Source organism: Ceratotherium simum, chromosome 15, assembly GCF_057802395.1.
Source record: "Ceratotherium simum simum isolate JZ-2026a chromosome 15, ASM5780239v1, whole genome shotgun sequence".
Classification (NCBI taxonomy): Eukaryota; Metazoa; Chordata; class Mammalia; order Perissodactyla; family Rhinocerotidae; genus Ceratotherium; species Ceratotherium simum.
In genome coordinates, this window is record NC_141914.1 from 23,711,423 (window position 1) to 23,730,448 (window position 19,026).

Consider the following 19,026-nt stretch of genomic DNA (forward strand, 5'->3'; position numbering starts at 1 on the left):
TACACAAAAGGAAGGATACCAAACTGTGTGTACGCACTCATTATAACTATAAAAGAACCACGAACAGATACAGGAGGGGGAAGGACAGATACAGGGAATGTTTCTTGATGGGTTAAGATCAATAGACTTGTAGTAAACTATTCTGTGAAGTTGTCAAAATCAGATTTTTAAAAAACTTAATATTGCATTAATGAGAGCAGGATTTTCTTTGCAGGATATTGAACTGGCTTGTGAAAATACTATTATTTGCTGCCTTCTTAACTGACAGATGGAAAGATGATGGTGCTTCCATTTAGTCATGTAAACCTTATTGAAGCTATATTTTCACAGAAAGAAAAAAAGGTCAGAGGTAAATGATGCTCAGAGTCATTCCAGGGGGATGTTCTGTAGGGAAGGAAAAATGATTTTCCCTTTGCCTTCTGAGTTCTTGGCTGAAACCCCTGTAATAAAAGATAGATTAATAAGGGAAAAACAAACAAGTTTATTAACATGTACACCTCATGTATACGTGGGAGGTGCCCAAGGAGAATGAATAACTACTCGAGGTGGCTTAGAATTCAGACCTAAATACCATCTTAATAGGGAAAGGGGAGGGTGGATGTAGGTCTCTTAGGGGAGAGTAAGTGATTTTTAGGAAAGATGAATGAGTCCTCAGAAGAACATATGGGAGGTCTGATAGCTATCTTAGATCCAGGGTTCCTCACAGGATCGTTTGAGACTTTACTTGCAACTATCTTGTAAGTCAGTTTCTCCCCGTGCCCAGACCTGTCCTCCTCAATTCTTTACAGACACATCTCGTTAGGGTGCTCCTTCATAAACTTTCTGCACTCAACACTCTGTCTCAGAGTTCACTTCCAGGGCACTCAACTAAGACATATCATTTTCATATTATGGTTTGCTTTTCTAATAAAATTAAATATAAAACAATTATAATAAATTAATACAATTATACATTATGGGAAATGAAATAACAACCATGTCAACTACTTACTTTCAAATTGTTCAGGAAAGAATGTTCTTTGTACTATTCTTGCAACTTTTCTGTAAAGTAAAAATTATTTCAAAATAAAAATTATCTTTAAGATTAAAGACATTTTCAGACAAACAGAATGAGAAAGTTCACCATTCATGAACTCTTGCAAAGAACACTGCAAAGGGTGAGTATTTACTTTAGGAGAGGACTTCTAAAACAAAGAAATTGTTAAATATGTTGATAAATCTAAATAAATATTGACTAGTTTTTAAAAGACCAATTTAAACTTTTAAGAAACAGTTAACAATAGCAAAAGGATAGGAAGATAGGGAAAAATTTTTCTCAGATCTTCATGCTGTTTAAGAAGACGAAATGATTAACTTTAGACTTCGTTAAGTCTGAGATGTGCAAAAGAATAGACAGAATTTGTAAATTCAAACCAAATGGTGAGGGAAAGAAGGAATAAAGAAAAACTATCAATCTAATATAAGACAAGAAAGGAAGAAAAATAAACAAGGAAAAACATAGTTAATTTAAAAATTAAAAATAAAATGGTGGGAATAAGTCTGACTATGTTAGTCATTTATAATATCTATAAATTTATATTTACTCATTAAAAGAAATTGGATTAAAAACAATCCAGCCATATTCTGTTCACAAGAGACATAACTAGACTAACGACATAGAAAATTTTACAGAAAAGGGATGAAAAAGTTATTCAGGTATATCAGATAGGATGCTTTCAGCTGTAGGCAACTGAATACCTACCTAAAAGAGGCTTAAACAACAAGAACATTTACTGACTCGCTTAATAAGAAATCTGGAGGAAGGTGGTTGTAGGGCTGCTTCTGCAGATCAACGATGACATCAAGGACCCAGGCTCTTTCTATCTCTCCAATTTGCCACTATCAATGTTTCTGAGATATTGGCCTTCATGGTTACAAATGGCTGCAGCATCTCCCATCATCACCTCCCCCCGATAACATCCCAAAAAAGGAGGGAAAAAGGATTTCTTCTTAAATGTCTCCATTGATGGAGGAAGACAGTGTTTTCTAGGACAGATAGCAGACTTCTCTTTAAATCTCTTTGCCTATCTCCGCACATGGGTGACGTGCCTGTTTCGAAACCAATCCCACTAGAAGGGAATGGGATGACTAAAACTGGCTTAGCCCAACCATGAGCCAAGTGTGCATCTGAAAGGGCATCTACATTACCTCAGCTCTTTGCTGACAAATATCTAAACAAAATTGAAGTTCTCCTAACAAGGAAGGAGAGACTGCCATTAAGTAACCAACCTATTCGAAGTGTCTGTCCCACTAAGCAAGGACTAACCAAATTAAAGTGGTCACAGCAATATCAATATAAGACAGAATGGACTTTAAGAAAACAAGAATTAATAAAGAAGAAAGAACAGCACTCACTAATGACAAAAAGGAACAATTCAATAGGATGATATAAAAATCTTGAACCTATACAGCTTTTTTTCTTTTTTGTGAGGAAGATCAGCCCTGAGCTAACATCCATGCTAATCCTCTTTTTGCTGAGGAAGACCAGCTCTGAGCTAACATCTATTGCCAGTCCTCCTCCTTTTGTTTCCCCAAAGCTCCAGTAGATAGTTGTATGACATAGTTGCACATCCTTCTAGTTGCTGTATGTGGGATGTGGCCTCAGCATGGCCGGACAAGCGGTGCATCAGTATGTGCCCGGGATCCGAACCCGGGCTGCCAGTAGCGGAGCCCTTGCACTTAACCACTAAGCCACGGGGCCGGCCCTATACAGTTTTAACTTAAGCAAAAGAAGATAAACAAAAAGTGGCAAAATTACAAGGAGGAATTAACAAATCACCCATCACATGTTAGACAGCCCATTTCCCCACCCTCACTACCACAGCTTTGTTATTTGGGCCACATAGATACGATATAGTTAACCTGGCCTGGAGATAGAACTGGACTCAAATGTAGGAGACAGAAATATTCTCTGCCATGAAGAAACCTCGGTGGGAGAGAGGAGGCAAAGGCAAGGACAGTGAGGGACACTGCTGTGAGCTGTCAACAGCTGATATGCCAGCAGCTGGGGATGGGTTTTTACCCTGAAGAAGGGCTGTGGGCAGAGCATATGTTGAGCTCTGGAGCAAGAGATCCTGGGTTTGTATCCTAGCTTGACGTTCACCAGCTGTGTGACCTTAGGGCAAGATACTTAAACTTTTTGTGCCTCAGTTTCCTCATAGTAAAAATGGAGTTAATATTATTTTTTTATGTTTGTTGTATCAATTATTATACTTTTTTTTTTACTAGATTTGTCCTTGTTTTATGATTTTCATTACTGCTTTTATTTCTTTCAGGGCAGATTTCTCAAAGGTAATGACTAGATTAATCAATGTTTGTCTTGGTGACAGTTGGCTGTAGGAATGAAGGGAAGCAATCAGCTTTAAAACCTATTTAAATTTGAGAATCTTAGTACAATGATTGTACTAAGATGTGTGTGTAAGGGAGGGAGTTCTGTGCAGGGGAGAGTGTACTGACTGCTCTGTCTGATAATACTACCTCTGTTGGGAGAAGAGCACAGTTTTGTGCTGGAGCCGGCTCACCAGAGCTGATTGTTAAATTTTCAGAAATTTTGTGAGCCAGTTATTAACCACCATTATTTAGATTACATTGCATAAAATTATAAGCAAATAGATTATATTTTTAAAAGATAATAAATACTGAAAAGTCATCACTTCCTAATTATTTTACCACATTTTACTATTATCTGTACTCTTGAGTTCTGTCTATTGCATCTGTGTGGTAGAAGTGGTATACAATGGTGTGCTACTATTCATCTCTTCCCAGCTCTGCACTCAGTGATATCACACTGGGAATATAAAATCAGCCATAGTGGGAAAATTTACACCATGAAACTGGCAAACACTACGAATCAAGGCTTGATTTATTGTTTTGTTGATTGTCGAGACTTAAGAAAGTGACAGAGAATATGTTAATAAGGCAGTTTATATTTAAGTGTGTCATGTCTGCAGCCATTACGTTGTAAAGAGCACAAATGATTGAGGAAATATTCTTCCAGTATTTGAAAGCTATTATCCAATTCAGCAAAGGAGCTCAGGTCACTGACAAATAAGAGAAGTTCTGTCCTCATTGTTTCATTTTCATCTCACTTGTTAATGTAAACAAAAGTATCAACCAACATTTGCGTCAGAACTACACTCATTCATTAATTGCAACCATAGGTTGGCTACAAACATAAGAGTTGGGCAAAAATCTTTGAAACATTCTGTGAGGATCAATTGGCTATTTGAAATTTACAATAAAGAGTATTGTGTTTTATTATTATTTGTAAAGTTTGTGCTATACAACATTTATATACCCAAAATTTGTAATAAACAAAGACGTGTATGCAAACTTTTTTTTGTCCTAGAGAGCTAGTTGTTCAATATTTAACAGCACATCACTGGCAGAGATAACGCATGGTATGGTGTCAGAGTAAAACATTGTATGTTTTTCTTTTTTTGTGAGGAGATCAGCCCTGTGCTAACATCTGCCAATCCACCTCTTTTTTTGCTGAGGAAGACTGGCCCTGGGCTGACATCTGTGCCCATCTTCCTCCACTTTATATGGGACGCCGCCACAGCATGGCTTGCCAAGCGGTGCGTCGGTGCGCCCGGGGTTCCGAACCGGTGAACCCCGGGCCGCCGCAGTGGAGCATGTGCACTTAACTGCTTGCGCCACCGGGCCGGCCCTGTTTTTCTTTTTAAACTCTCTCTGAGAGTTCTGCTGGGCTTGAGACATACGCATGTGTGTCTGATTCAATGGTTACCTACTGGATGGCCAGGAAGGATCTTTACTCTGCTTTATTCTTTATTTCACACGAACTTGGAAAGACCAAGTCTACTCTGGACTCTTCTGCAGAACCTCCCTCCACTTCCCACCCCACTGTAGTATTAGCGAACCTAAATGACCCCCATTTGGGAAAACGTATCATTAGCGATTACTGTACTGGCAGAGTGAGGGGTACTGGAGACTTTCTCTGTGGAGGACTGAAGATGAAGCTACTCAAAGGGACCTGAGCACCGGGAGTGAGGTCAGAAACTGGGGTGTGTCCATCAGGCGACTCCCTCTGAGGACTGAACTCAGAGTGGTAACAGAGAAGGTGACACTTCTTCTGACGTCACATCCTATTTAGAAGGACCCGGTCAGGAGTTTCAGGAGCCAAGTGAGAGAGAGAGGTGGGCATGAGGTGCTCACAACTCGCTGCCTCAGGACAGGTGGGGAGCCACCCTTTCCCCAACATACACTTCAGTGGGAGAAATGGGGAGCCTGATGCTAATTTGTAGAGAAGCTGAAAGGAGCCTGATGCTAGGTTATTGGACGTTTGTAGAGAAGCTGAAAGGAGAAATTCAGATGAAATAGAGAAAGGGAAGTTCAGCCCAAAAATGCAAATGTGGGTTGTGATATTAAGATCAGCCATGGCTGTGAGGCGGAAGGAGAACCAAGGCACAGCCATGTGAACATGGCCACTTCTATGCTGGAGGGCCACTCTCCCCCAGCCCCTGAGAGGACACTTCTTCCTAGGAAGGAAATGACTTTCAGGAGGGAGACACTCACTGGTGATAGAGAAGTGAGGGGGGATAAGCACAGTGTGGAAGGGGGGATGGGGTTCAACAAGTGAATAGGGTCAAAACAACTTAGGAGAGAAGACCAGGGACTTCAGGGCCTAATGAGGTTTAACAATTTGCTCTTTCTTGAACTTTCTTCCCTTGGCTTCAAGACCTGCCATCCTGACCTTCTGATAGCTCCTTCCCAGTCCACCCAGGAATGCAGAGCAGACCTCAAGTGGCAAGGCACATTGCTGATAATTAAACAAATCCTTGAAAGAAATCCAGAAATGGCCAGCTAAAACTTCTACTCTAAACAATGCTTTAGTTTCACTCTGATTTTATTTTTTGTAAAAGGATGATGTGAGGAAAAAGAGCAACTTTGCCCAGTTCTGGACCCCCAAATTCTGGGGGAGAGGAGGGTGTTGATTTTAGGTGTGGTTTGGGGGAATGCCCTGAGGGGCTGACAGCCATGACAGCCTTTCCACGTTCTCCCCACTTTCTCCTGCTGGGGCCCAGGGTGGTTTGGACTGGATGATGAGCGCTACCTGCAGGTAGAAAGCTGTAGGCAGGAGAAAATATCTGAATACTGTTTAGCATCAGGTATTATGGGTCAGGAACAAAAGCCCAGTCAACTCGCTTTGGCAGGTCTTTGGTTCTCTTCATCCTGAAGTTTAGTTTCACTGTGATTAAGAGACAATATGTTAAGGTCCAGCCCTGCAGGGAGAAGCAGCTCTAATTTTGGCAAGAGTTTAAGAGACCTCACCCCTTCCTTCAGAGAGAAAACAGAATCCGTCAGGGGAGAACTGCCGTACCTTCCCATCAGCAGTCACTCAGAATTGCCTACCTCTGTACTCCATCTCTGCCTTGTTCCTGGTGCAGAGGGAAAGGGGTCCCCTTCCTGAGGCTCGTCCTCTAGGATCCTCTCCCACCTTCCCCCACAACCTGTATCTTCAACCTTCCCTTCACTTCTTTCTACCAATATTTAAATGTGCCAAAGACTCTTCCATCTTAACAATATTTAAAGAGCCAGAAAACAAAAATAGCGACAACTCCCTGATCCTATAACCCCATAAGCTGCTGCCTAACTCCTTCCCCTTCAGCGTCACACTTCTAGAAAGAGCTGACTCTGCTTGCTGCTCCCTTCCTTCCCTTTCTTTCACTCCTCCATCCACTGCCATCTCCCCCCACCCCACCCCCACCAGGAGACAGTGCCTTGCAGGTCTCCAGCAGTCCAGGAGACACTTCTCTCACCTGATATACTGGTAGTATTGGAATGAGAATCCCTCCTTCTCACTTGAAACACTTTTCTTTACGGGCCACACATTCCCCGCCTCTCTCCCACATTTCTGGCCCTTCCTTGTGCTCCCATCTGGTGGATGACACTATTATCTAACCAGTTGCTCAGGCCAACCATGAACGGCCATGGGGTCATCCTTGAGCATCCTCTCTCACTGTCCACATCCTTCAGCAAGTCCTGCAGCTGAGCCTTCAATATCAATTTGGAATCCCACCCTTTCTCGGTCCTCCTCTGCCTGCACCCTGGTCTCACCCACCCTCATCTGTCACCTGGGACACTGCAGTAGCCACTTGGCTGGCCTCCCTGACTCAGCTCTACTGCACACAGCAGCCAGAGTGATCCCGTAGAAGTAAATCACATCATGGAACCACCCCCTTCTCAACCCTCCAAGGTCATCCCCCATCATCCTTAGCCTCAGGTTACATGTCACCCCATAAACCCTCCCTGAGCCCCCACACCTGGGCTAGGAGCCCCTCCCAGGAACACCTGTATATTCCTTCCAAGAGCAATTACTCCACTGTCATAACTCCTGTGTCCCCACAGCTTCCTGAGCTCAGTGAGGGCAGGAACCCTGTCTGCTGAATCCATCCTGAGGGCATGGCGCCTCGTAAATATTCCATAAAACACTGTGAATGCACTGTTACCCCTCATTTCTAGACATATAAATATTAACAGATCAGGGAACAGATGCAAATTAAGGAAAACAAGGTAAAATGCTGACAACTAAATGACTGCTGAAAGTCCCCAAATGGGCCGCAAACATTTCTAAAGAGTCACAGTTTGTCCAGCCATTTTATTTTCTTGTAAAATGTCCTGCGGCAAAAATGAAGCCGTCTTTGTGTCAGCACAGGGACTCGGGACCCAAAGGTGCTGATTTCAGCTGTGGCCTGGGTGAGCGGCACCCAGTGCCCTGAGCTTAGGGACGCGAATACAAAAGGGAAGGGCGGCCAGACGCCCGGGTGGCGATGGGCAGCTTTTGCTGTGGGCCACAGGTGAAGGTGAAGAATTGGGGGGTGACTAGTCAATCTTGGGGGAGCTGTTTACAGCCGAAGACGGAAACCCAGGGCGGGGAGGAGTTTTCTGGGAATCGAAAGCGAAAGGGGCACAGTCAGTTGGCGAGAGAGCGGCAGTCGGCGCCGAACGAGCGGAGCCGAGGATGGCTGCGCCGGGCCCCTTCCCGCTGCTGGTCGAAGGGTCCTGGGGTCCCGACCCCCCGAAGACCTTGGTCACCAAGTTGCAGATGTACTTCCAGAGCCCGAAGAGATCGGGAGGCGGGGAGTGTGAGGTCCGCCAGCAGCCGGGCAGCCCGCCCCGCTTCCTGGTGCTCTTCTCCCCGGAGGACGGTGAGGGGCGCAGGGGGTGGGGTCCGAGGGGACAAGGGGCTCTGCTTGCAGGGGATGCTTGGGGCTGGGGCTCGCAGCGGGAGAATCCGTGCGGCTCCAGCAGCAGCGGTGGGGGAGGGCGTGGGGGCCCGCAGAATGGACGAAGAGGGCGCGGGGGGCGCTGCGGTTCCCCCTGGGCGGGCTTCTAGGCGCTCCCGGTGCTGCCTGGAGGTGGTGGCAGAACCGCGTAAGTGTTAAATAAACATTTAGCATGTTAGAACAGAAAGGAGCTGCCTGGGAGCGGGTTCACCCACCCCATTTGTACAAGGCTGGGTAGTGTGTTACTGGCAGAGTTGCAATTCCTTTGCGATTTTTGTCTTCTTCTCGAACTCCAAAGGTTTATGGGAACACAATTTCAAGGGAAGAGAAGGTTTCCAGGGGGAGTTCCATCTAGACTGACTCCAGAGGGTGAATTCAGTTTCTAATAGGCAAGCTATTGCGGAGGGCTCTTCAGATGGGAGCTCGCTGCGTGAACAAGCGGAGTAAGTTAAGATATTTTCTCAACATCACTCATCTAGTTCGTGGCAGAATTTGAGTTTGAATCCGGGTCTTTGGACTCTTATGTCCACTGTTCACTTTTTTTCAGTACAGCCCAGCTGCCTGATATATATATTTGTTTTTTTGTAAAATCTCTTCCATTCCTTCTTTTCTACTCCTTTTACTGTTGGATGTGAGGCTCTTATCATCACAGGTTAAAGAATTGATTGAAACAGCTTTTTAGCTAGGCTCGTGGCCATTCTGCTAGTGGTCTCCTGAGTTACCTTCCTAAAACACGCACTTCATCATGCCATTCCCCAGCACCCATCCTCACTGGCTCACAATAGGGATGCTTTCATTATTTCCCTTCAGTGTAGAATAAATATTGCCACCTTTCTGGGTGCCTACTGAGCATCAGGTACTGTACTAAGTTCTTTATGATGTTTCTTCAACTTACTCCACACTTAGTAGCACCCATACAAGAGAGTATTCGTTACTTACTTATTAGTAGATAAGGCTTTGTAAGTAAGGCTTATTAAGGAGCATGCTCAAGGTTAAAAAAGTAAATTTGAGGATGGAATTCAAATCCATGTCTGCTTGCTCAACTTTTCCTCTTTTCACTACTAAGGCCTCTCTTTGGAAACTGACCAAGCCATTGATTGATGATGATGAAGCCTATGGAAATCATGGAATAATTTTGTGAATAAAGATTGCTTGACTGTGAAATTTTTTTTTTTTTTTTGCTTTACTTTTAGTTCGGCCAAAAGTTCTGGAGAGAGAGAACCACGAGTTAGGCTGGCCAGGAAAAGGAACATTCAAGTTAACTGTCCAGTTGCCCACAGCCCCAGATGATGTCTTTGAGGGGAAAGTTCCAAGAGAGGTAAGTAAAGGAATGAAAGGGAAGCGGGGTGTCCCCCACGGTGTGTGGGGGTGGGAATCACAAAAGGAAAATAGAGTGGAACAAGAAGAATAAATCAAACAAGAGTGAGATAGCAACTTACAGACGTGGTGGGAGTGACAGTGCGGATAGGGTAGGTGTGGAATAATGAAGGAGGGAGCGCTTTTTGTTTGATTTTAGACCCTTCTGGAAAAGTCACGAGTTAGGGGTTATAATCGGGGTGGTTGATGTAAAATTTGGAGTCTGTTTCTCCCAGGCACTTTTAAGCTGGAACGTGCTATATTTGTTTTGTTTTCACATGGTTTTGAGGGGACGGCCATCCATACTGCATGCACCAAGTATTTCCTCAGTTGTCAGATGGGAGAGTAAGAGTCTCTACCCCGGGGGATTGTTGTGAGGATTAAATGAGACGACCTCGGTACAGTATAAGGCACAGTGCTTGTTAATAGTAAACACTCAATACATGGTAGATGGGGAAAAGATTTAGGTCTTAGCCCATACCCCAAACACTCGGTGTTGATGAGGGTTTCTATTATTTGTGACTCGTTTTTACCAGTGGTTTTTGTACTGGGTGGATCTGCCACTAGAGATGAGGTGTCTTCAACAGCATCATTGCCAGAGCTTTTCATGATCATTTCTATTGACCCTACAGCTCCAGGCTGCTCCCAGGGACATTTTCTTAATGTAAAGAAATTATTGTAATTTATTAATGCTACTTTATTGTTTGGATTTCAGGAATCCAAGACCAAAGAACATGTCAAAGAACCAGGTAAGGTCTCAGTTGAGATGACTGGCCTTCACTGGGCAGTTTTGCTTTTATTAAAGATGGCAAGTGCAGAGGTCATGCTCTTCTTGACTTCACTAGGCAGGGTTTGCTCCGCTTGGAGATGCCTTGGGCTGCGTCATCTACGTACTCTCAGCCAGCTGTGCAGAGGGCAGACACTGGGGCAGCCCTTTGAACTCTAAGGGCTCAGGTCAGCAGGGTGGGGACAGTTCTCCGTGGGGACTGGGAAACACCTTGCAACTGAAGGGAGGACAAAGAGGTGCCTGGGAGGTGGTGAGAAACTGACCTTTAGAGCCCACCTGTGCCCAACCAGCCGTGGAGAAGCAAGGACATGACGTGTTGGTGGGTGCCCGGTGTGGCTAAGTCAGTTTCTGGGCACTGGGTATGGAGGGTGCTGTCCTCTGGACCCACGACAGGAAGGTGTGAGTCCTCTGTGGACACAAGCTTCTGTGCGCTGGTGCAGGAGGTGGGTACAGCCCGTCAGACCAGCAGCAGCTCCCCTCGTCCCCTCTGCTGTAGGAAGCAGCCTGTAGCCCAGAAGCTGTTGTGGACTCTGCTGCTTAACCAGTGCCTGGGCGTTGGCCTGTGGTACCACCTGACATTTAAAGAAGTGACTGGTTTTCCTGGCTAAGCATGCTGTTAGAAAGGGGAGGAAATGATGAAGTATGCTGAATGGCTGAGCAAGAGAGAGAAAGTGATACGTATATCCACATCTCGGGGAAAAGGAATTCCAAACAGTGTGTAAATATTGTCCTCTAAAATTGAAATTGTCTTGAGAACATATTTAGATTTTTTACAACTTTCTCTTTTTGAAAGTGGCAGTAGGATGAGAGCTGCCTTTACTTGGCAAAAAAAAAGGATGTATAGGTTGTTTTACCCAACATGGACATGCTATTGAACTATAGAATCTAGTATGCATGGTTTTCTTAAGATCCTCATGATTCTTATGAGAGAGGGATTTTTCGTCTCTTTAGAGTAATTCCTGCTTTCCATTCTTCAGCTATGGGACTGGCTCACTCAACTCCCAGCGTTCACTGTGACCCCCTAAATCCTTATCTGTTTCTTGGAAGGTGTCTTATGTGCTGTACCCTCAAGCTCAATTTTAGCCCAGAAAGTAGCCTAATATTTGTACATTTATATCTGTACCATTGCCCACATCTAGAATTTAATCAAGTTTGTGTTTCTTATAGTTTCATAGATTTTACCCTAACTCTGTCTTAACTGATTTGTTAGCACTATTTCAGATTTGCTTAAAACCCCATGTGTATTCCCAGCCCCATTCCACCAATGGACTTTTCATTTCTCCTGCAGATTTTAGACCCATTTACTAACCTGTTTTTACCTGCCCCAGTCTCTAATGATAGTAACCAGCCAGGAAGTTGGGTGGTCTTCAACAAGATACTTAAATTGGCCCCTATAAGAGATGGAAGAGGAGGTCCGTTGTTAAATGGTTGCTCCACACTGAATCCTGACAATGGCCCTAAAGATAGGACTCATGAAATTAACTGGAATAATGTAGACAGTTTTCAGAACTGAGCAAAATGAGAGTGGAAGGTAGTTCCCTAATAGGTCTGATATCTCAGGAATGTGGAGAGCAGAGGATGCTGCACCATGAATGTACTCGACGTGCCTGAAACCCAGAGCATAAAGTTCAAGATTGACAAGGAATTGACAGAGCAGGGAAAGGTCAGTCAAGGCACACACCAACTTCAGGGGATGTGAGCACTGAGCCTGTGTCCTGTTCCAGGCTAAGCTGAGTTGAGCTGGGCCTGAAAGGTGGAAACCAGCAATTGGAAGACCCTGGAGAAAAGAGAAGGGCAAGAGCAGAGAAATACTGGACTCTCGTGGTTGGCAAATTGTGGTTTTTCCATATCTGTATTTCCAGCCTGGGCTGTCTTCTCAATTCCAGACCTTGTGTCTGACCTTCCTATTGGAAAATATGTTAGAGCCAGCATGTCTGAAGCCACCTGTGTCATTTTTCTCCCCAACCCTGTGCCCTCTTCTGGCTTCCTTATTTCTCTCGAAGTACACAACCAGTCTGCCCATCACCTACTAGAAATTTCAGTCATCTCTCTTCTTTAAGCTGTCACGTATGTTGGGCACAGAGACTTATCAATTTCTTTTTTAGGGTTTCCTCATCCATCCCTCCATTTGCTGCAGGCCCCCATTATTACCTCACAAATCCAGCATGGCAGGAGTGCCCTGCTTGGTCTCTGTATCTTATATCTTTCTCCTTAAGTCTGACCAGTCCTTTGTACTATTGCTGAATATCCTGCGATTATTTCACAGACGCCTTCCATGCCTCACCCTTACCACCCACTGCAAGATAAAGTCCAGACCACGTTCTGGATGAAGCCGACTTTTCCAGCCTAATTTCTTATGTCTCTGCATATAAGTGCTCCTTGTGCCTCATCAGTCAGATCGCCATTTCCTAAACAGTTTGGTGCAATCCCAGTACTCTGCCTGGACTGCTGCTGCTCGCAATACCCTCTACCCCACTCATCTCTACCTCAATTGTATATGCCCTCCAAGATCCACTCTGCTTCCTCCTCTTCTCTGAGGCCTTTCCAAGCCAGCCCAATCCCTTTCTCTGTCTTTCTTGGACTCCTGGTTTGATTGTTGATGCTCTTTATTTGACAGTTAACTAAGCCTCTCTTGTGATGAAGTTCTAATAGCCATGGGGTTATGAAGCTATGTTGCTGGAAAAGCTCTTACCATTCACTTAGTCCAATACTGTCATTTTATAATTAAGAGATGTGCCTGAGGTCACATGGCTAAAGAGTGGCAGAGTCAGGGGTTGAACTCATACAGTCTCACCCCCAGCCCAGTAGTCATTCTGGTTTATCATACCTAATTTATGTTATTATCACATCCCTAAGCTATTTTTTATTTGGCATGAGTGTGTGTGTGTGGTACCACATCCAGATCATAACAGGAGTATTTTTCAGGATGATCTAACTGCTGTAACAGACAACCCCCCCAAGTCACAGGTCAGTGTAGACGGCAGCTAGAGAGGTGTGGGGGAGTCTAGACTGCTCCACGCAGTCATCCGGGAATCCAGGCTCCTTCTGTCTTTTGACAACGTTATCTTTGACATGTGGCCTCCAAGGTCACTGCAAGGGAGAATGGAGATTCATATGCAGGAGATTGGTATTGCTCAGGCCTAAGGGTAGAATTCACCACTTGTACCCATATTCCATTAGCCACGTCATCTCTACTGTAGGAATTGAACTGCAGGAAGTCTGGGAAATGTTGCCCAGGAAAAAAACAAAATGGATTTGGTGAGCAGATAGCATTTTACTCTGCCATAATAAACATTCACAAACGTCAGTTCCCTTTCTCATTTTTCTTGGGTACCTCCGTTAGAAAATCTGTTCCTTATCTAAGGTTTTTTGTATGCACCCCTCTCCACACATCCAGTGCCTTGAACATAATAAGGCCCCAGTTGAATAGTTGCTCACAGAATGCGTAAAGATCATATCGTACACATGCTTCACTGGACAAGCACAGAGTGAGACTGACCTTAGGTGTGTATGTAACTCACTTGTGGTCAAGAATGGAGAGGAACAAGCTGGCTGGGGTGATTGCTGTTCAGTGAGTTTGCTGTATACATGCAGCTCTCTAGGCCATCTCACCTTCTATGTGGAGTTCTTAGTCATTCACTGCAAACATTGTTTTTTCTCTTTAGTGATAGGAACTTCTTGCTTTTCAGAGCCATATTGGGACAACATCAGACAGTCATGCTTTCTCAAGTGGCCCAAGCAGTAAATCTCTAATTCAGCAAACACTTATTGAGCCTCAAGTATGTGCCATGTGCCAGCAATACAAGGACGAATAAATATGTCCCTTGCTTTTGAGAAGCTCAGTTCCATAACCATAATATGGTGCTGTGAGAGAAATATAAGTCAAGTGCTGTGAGAAATAAGGCAAGCTCCTTAGAGAGACAAGACAGAAATGAGTGTAATAAAATTGAAGTTAATAATAATAAACAGTTAAATGTTACATTTTATTTTAATTAAATTAAGCAAAAAGCCTTCTAAGATCTGTTTTTATTTGAGTTAGCCAAGAGATTGGGAAAGAGAAAGGGCAAGGTCTTATGCTAACTTACTTTGCTAAGACCATGGTAGATAAATATAACATCTTGTACCTCTTTTGTCTCCCGAAAATCAGATGTGTCAGAAGAACTGGAAACAAAACTCTCTCTCAATAGAAGATCAGAGAAAATGGAAAATATCCCCAAAGAATGTGAAAATATTTCCTCTTTGGTTGCATTTGAAAATCTCAAGGCACATGTGACGGATATAATGTTAATCTTTGTAGTGGAGAACCTAAGTGGCCTGTCCAGTGATGAATTTCAACTGGAAGTAATACGAGATTTTGATGTTGCCATAGTTACCTTTCAAAAATATATAGGTAAGATCAAGGGATGCTTCATTTGCCAGTTTTCTTTGCACCACAGTCTGGCATTTGGGACATGCAGCTTATGGAACGTCTCTGAAAGTTTGGCTCTTTCTAGTCGCCAGTAAGAGGGAACTCCAAGTTAATAGAGATGCTTTTTTACTTTGAAAGAGAAGCAAATTTCTTTTGAAACCAAGTTCAGGTGTGTTTAGTAGATCAAACTTTATTGTATGATTTGTCTGTGTGTGTGTGTGTGTGTGTGTGTGTGTGTGTGTGTGTGTGAGAGAGAGAGAGAGAGAGAGAGAGAGGGAGAGAGTGATACACACGCAAATAGAAGTCTAAAGTCCAAGGCTGTTAAAGTGATTCCAGGCAGAGGAGTCAGTGTTTTCACCTGTGTTATCTCCTCGGAAGAAGGAAATATGATCCGTGTTACCAAACTGGACTTATCGCAAGGTAGTGATAATAATAGCAAACCCCTTGTTACCTGTATTAATTTATTTGTTCCTTTCAACAACCTTTTGAGATTATTATTATCACTCCTGACTTTACAGTCGAGGAGACAGGGGCAGATATGCTAATAAAAGAACTAGATGTGAACCCAGACAGCCCACCTCTACAGCCTGTTCTCTTACCCCCTTTACCTTAGACTTCCTCAGTACCTTCATGGTCATCACGTATGCAGGGATGCGTCAGTGCATGTGACGCAGAAAGTGAGTGCTCTTTAGGGTCTGTGTCAGGAGTCTGTGGACACGCTCTGAGATTGGAAGAGCCATCTCCAGAAGGACAAGGATATTTTCCCATCACATGCCCTTACTATTCCTTGGCCATGGCAGTGGAATGGCTAATTAAGAGCACAGGTCATAAAGTCAAAATTCTAATTCCGCCATTTAGCTAGTTATCTGAGGTTGGCCGAGTTACTATCCTCTGTGTGCTTCACTTTCCTCATCTATAAAATGGGGATATTAATACCTCCCTAAGACAGTTTCTGAAGGATTAAATGAGATAATGTTTAAGAAACTCTTAACACAGTACCTGAGACATGGTAAGGACTCGATAAAGGGAGCTCTTCTTATTTCAAATTTATGATTATTTCTTATAAAGGTAAAACTAAATGGACTTGCTTTTGTTCACTGATGAAAAATCTTAAACACCTAGTGCCAGATGCTTGTCTAAGTGCTGATGGTACAGAGATAAATAATTCTTGGTTCCTGCTCTTGAGGAGCTCATATGGGGCGGGGAGGAAACCCATATGTACATGAATAATGAAGATGCAAGAGGAGAAGCTGCCTCCCTCAGCCATGAACAGGAGGCTGTGGGGAGTGGGGGGAAAGGGGACGCTAACAAGGCGGCTTCGTTTTGCCCTGCCTACTCCCTTCTCTGGAGTTTACCCTCCAGCAGTACCAGTCTGTCAGGTCCCAGATACACTGTGTTGTTTCATGCCACTGCTGTTCCCTCTGCCTGGAATGTTTCCTCCCCTTATGTATCTGGTAAATTCCTCTTCATCCTTAGAAACCCTGGCCTCTTACTCTGGGAATCCTTGTCTGATTCCCAGTATTGGCCTTCCCTCCTCATTTGATCCCACAATAGGTAATTTGCTTACTTTTCTTCCCTCCTGGAAGATGAACTTGCAAGGGCTTGTTATATTCACCTCTCTATCCCCAGATCCTGGCACAGTGCCGGGTACATCATGGGCCCGCCACCAATATTTATTTATTTGAAAGAGATCGTTGGGCTGAGTCCTGAAGGAGGAGTAGGACCAGAATAGAAAATTGGAGAAGGGCATTTCGGGCACAGGAAACTGTATATATAATGGCGAAAGAGAACGGGGTTTTGAAAGTAGCGACTAGTTTTTGTGGCGACATGGAAAATAAAATGAATGGCAGGAAATAACCAGAGGTGATGCTTGGAAATTGGAGTCAAATAGCCAAGGGCACCAGAAGTCCAGCTACGGAGTGTGAGCTCACGCCTGCAGGTAATGGGGAGCCATGAAGGGCTAGAGAAAGGAGTGAGATGAGGAGATTTGTATTGCGGAGAGAGCACTCGGGCGACACTGTCAGGGAGGGGTGGGGACAGCCGCGGTTGGAGGCAGGGACACAGCTCAGTGGCAGTAATGCAGGTAAGACATTCATGTGCGTCATTCAGAGACCTGGAGTTTTAGGCTTGTAAATTCTCATGTAGGAATTAAAATTTTGAGGCTAAAAATTCAGTGCTTAGCTCTCTCCCTTATCTCAATTAATATTCAGACAGTTTCTTTTGAATAATACAAGGATATAAACATAATTTTCTGATTGATTGCTTTTGGTTTGTAGATGTCATGAAATTTGTTGATGACTGCGCCAACCACCATACAGTGAAAGAGCTCCAGCTTTCTCCAAGACTTCTGGAAGTGACAAAAAAAGTCAGGGTTGAAAACCTGCCACCTGGTGTTGATGACGGTGATTTAAAAAGTTTATTTGAAAATCCTCGTAATGGAGGGGGAAGAGTTGTCAGCATTGAGTGTTTTCCTGAAGAGAGTTCAGCTCTGATTGAATTTTTTGACAGAGGAGGTAATATCTGTTAGCCTGATTTTGTAGACCTTACCTGGCATAATCTAAACCATATTTTAGCAGATCTTAAGAGTTATCAGTTGAATTCTGATGTATTTTGGTTTTTTGCTCCTATATTTAATTGGAAATCCAATTAGTAATTCTGTTCATCTGGGATATGATGCTTGATGAGGCCAGACAGCGATTCAAACTTTAGAGAAGCAACGTCAGGTTTTTGAAAGATATAAGGAGATTCTCGCATGAGTCTCTACCTACGATGGACTGAAAAATATGTAATTCTTAGAATCTTTGAAATACTGTATTAAAAAAAAGATGATCGGTGTTGTAGCTGTACACTTGGTAGAAATTCTCAAGTTAATTTCGGCAAGGTTAGGTAAAGAAATACTCAGAAACACGTACAGTCCCTGTAATGTATCGCTGCTTCCCCTTTTACCTGTCAGTGCCTTCATTTCACATGATCGGTGGATGCCAGCCAGATTGTTCTTTGCAGTGACTCTGTGAAAACCGCGTCCAGCTGAACCTTAGGGAGGCACTCGGAGGGTTTTGTCTACATAGACGGCCAGTTCTCTGAGGCATGAGAGGGCAGCTTGGAGACTAATGTTGAGTCTCCACTGATGTTCAGAGGGTCGAGGCTGGGGAGTAGGAATAAGGGGGCCAGGCTTCTTAGGGAGAGAAGGAATGTCGTGCCTGGGACTACCTGGGGGAAGCTGAGACAGGATCATGTGGTATGCCACCCACTTAAGAGAAATTGTTTCGTGGGGCTACTGGAGGAACCTCCCTTCAGCTTTTATGAGTGGGGGAAACTAGGGTGAAGGTTGGGTTTGGATTAAGATGGAATGAAAGACGTCGTGTTCCTTGGGCAAAGGGACGAAAGTGGAGCTTCTGTCACACATCCTTAAATCTCCCTTAGCCTGGTCTTGGGCCCAGGGAGAGAGCTACATACAGCTCTCTGCCCTAGAAGTCAACCTCCCAGCCTGTGGTAGAGTCGACAGCTTTGGGGCTTTCAAACATCTTGAGGGCATGGGGTAGTTGTGTGTTTCCTCAGAATGTCTACATTACGTGTGGACAACTAATAATAGGAACTATTTAATTAAGGTTTATCTTATGCCAGAGCCACACATGTGAACTGTCCGGGGCACACTCAAAGATTTTGTATGACCTTGACCTCTGTGCACCAACTGACTATGTTGATCACGCCTCCTTCTCCAAACTCACTCATTCCCTGTTCTCCGTGGTCTGAGATTCACTGATTTTCTTTTTCTGTCTCTGGCTGTTCCTTCTTATAATTATGACTTACATTGTAGCTCTGCAGCGTGCTACACAGTGCATTCACAGACACTGCTCTACGGGCATTGCTATTATTATAATCGCTGTTTTACAAACGAGGAAACTGAGGCACAGAAAGGTCAAGTAACTTGACCAAGATCACACAGCTAGTAAGTGACAGAGCCAGGATTTGAACCTTTGGCCCCATAATCCACGCTTTTAACTTCTCCACTTTTTCCCAATCTCCTATTCACCTGTAACATTAATTTTTCATGTAGGATATTTTAGCACTTAAAATGGGTTACCAGTAATGAGGCAAACTATAGATAACGCTGTATTAAAAACAGAATCTATTTATCAATCTTGTATTTCACTGTTTCCATTGGAATCTAAGTCATCAGTGAAGCCTAA

At 43.8% G+C, this 19,026-nt stretch overlaps 1 protein-coding gene across 1 annotated transcript in view; it reads left to right on the top strand.

The window, feature by feature from the left end:
* The first annotated feature begins 7,970 nt into the window (after positions 1-7,970).
* Positions 7,971-19,026, top strand: part of LOC101397906 (protein mono-ADP-ribosyltransferase PARP14-like) — a 45,362-nt gene continuing 34,306 nt past the window's right edge. The window contains exons 1-5 of the mRNA XM_087439702.1: positions 7,971-8,207; positions 9,479-9,603; positions 10,357-10,390; positions 14,576-14,818; positions 17,113-17,349. Of these exons, the coding sequence (XP_087295828.1) occupies positions 8,021-8,207; positions 9,479-9,603; positions 10,357-10,390; positions 14,576-14,818; positions 17,113-17,349 (826 nt within the window). The 5' untranslated portion in view covers positions 7,971-8,020. The remainder of the gene's footprint in view (positions 8,208-9,478; positions 9,604-10,356; positions 10,391-14,575; positions 14,819-17,112; positions 17,350-19,026) is intronic.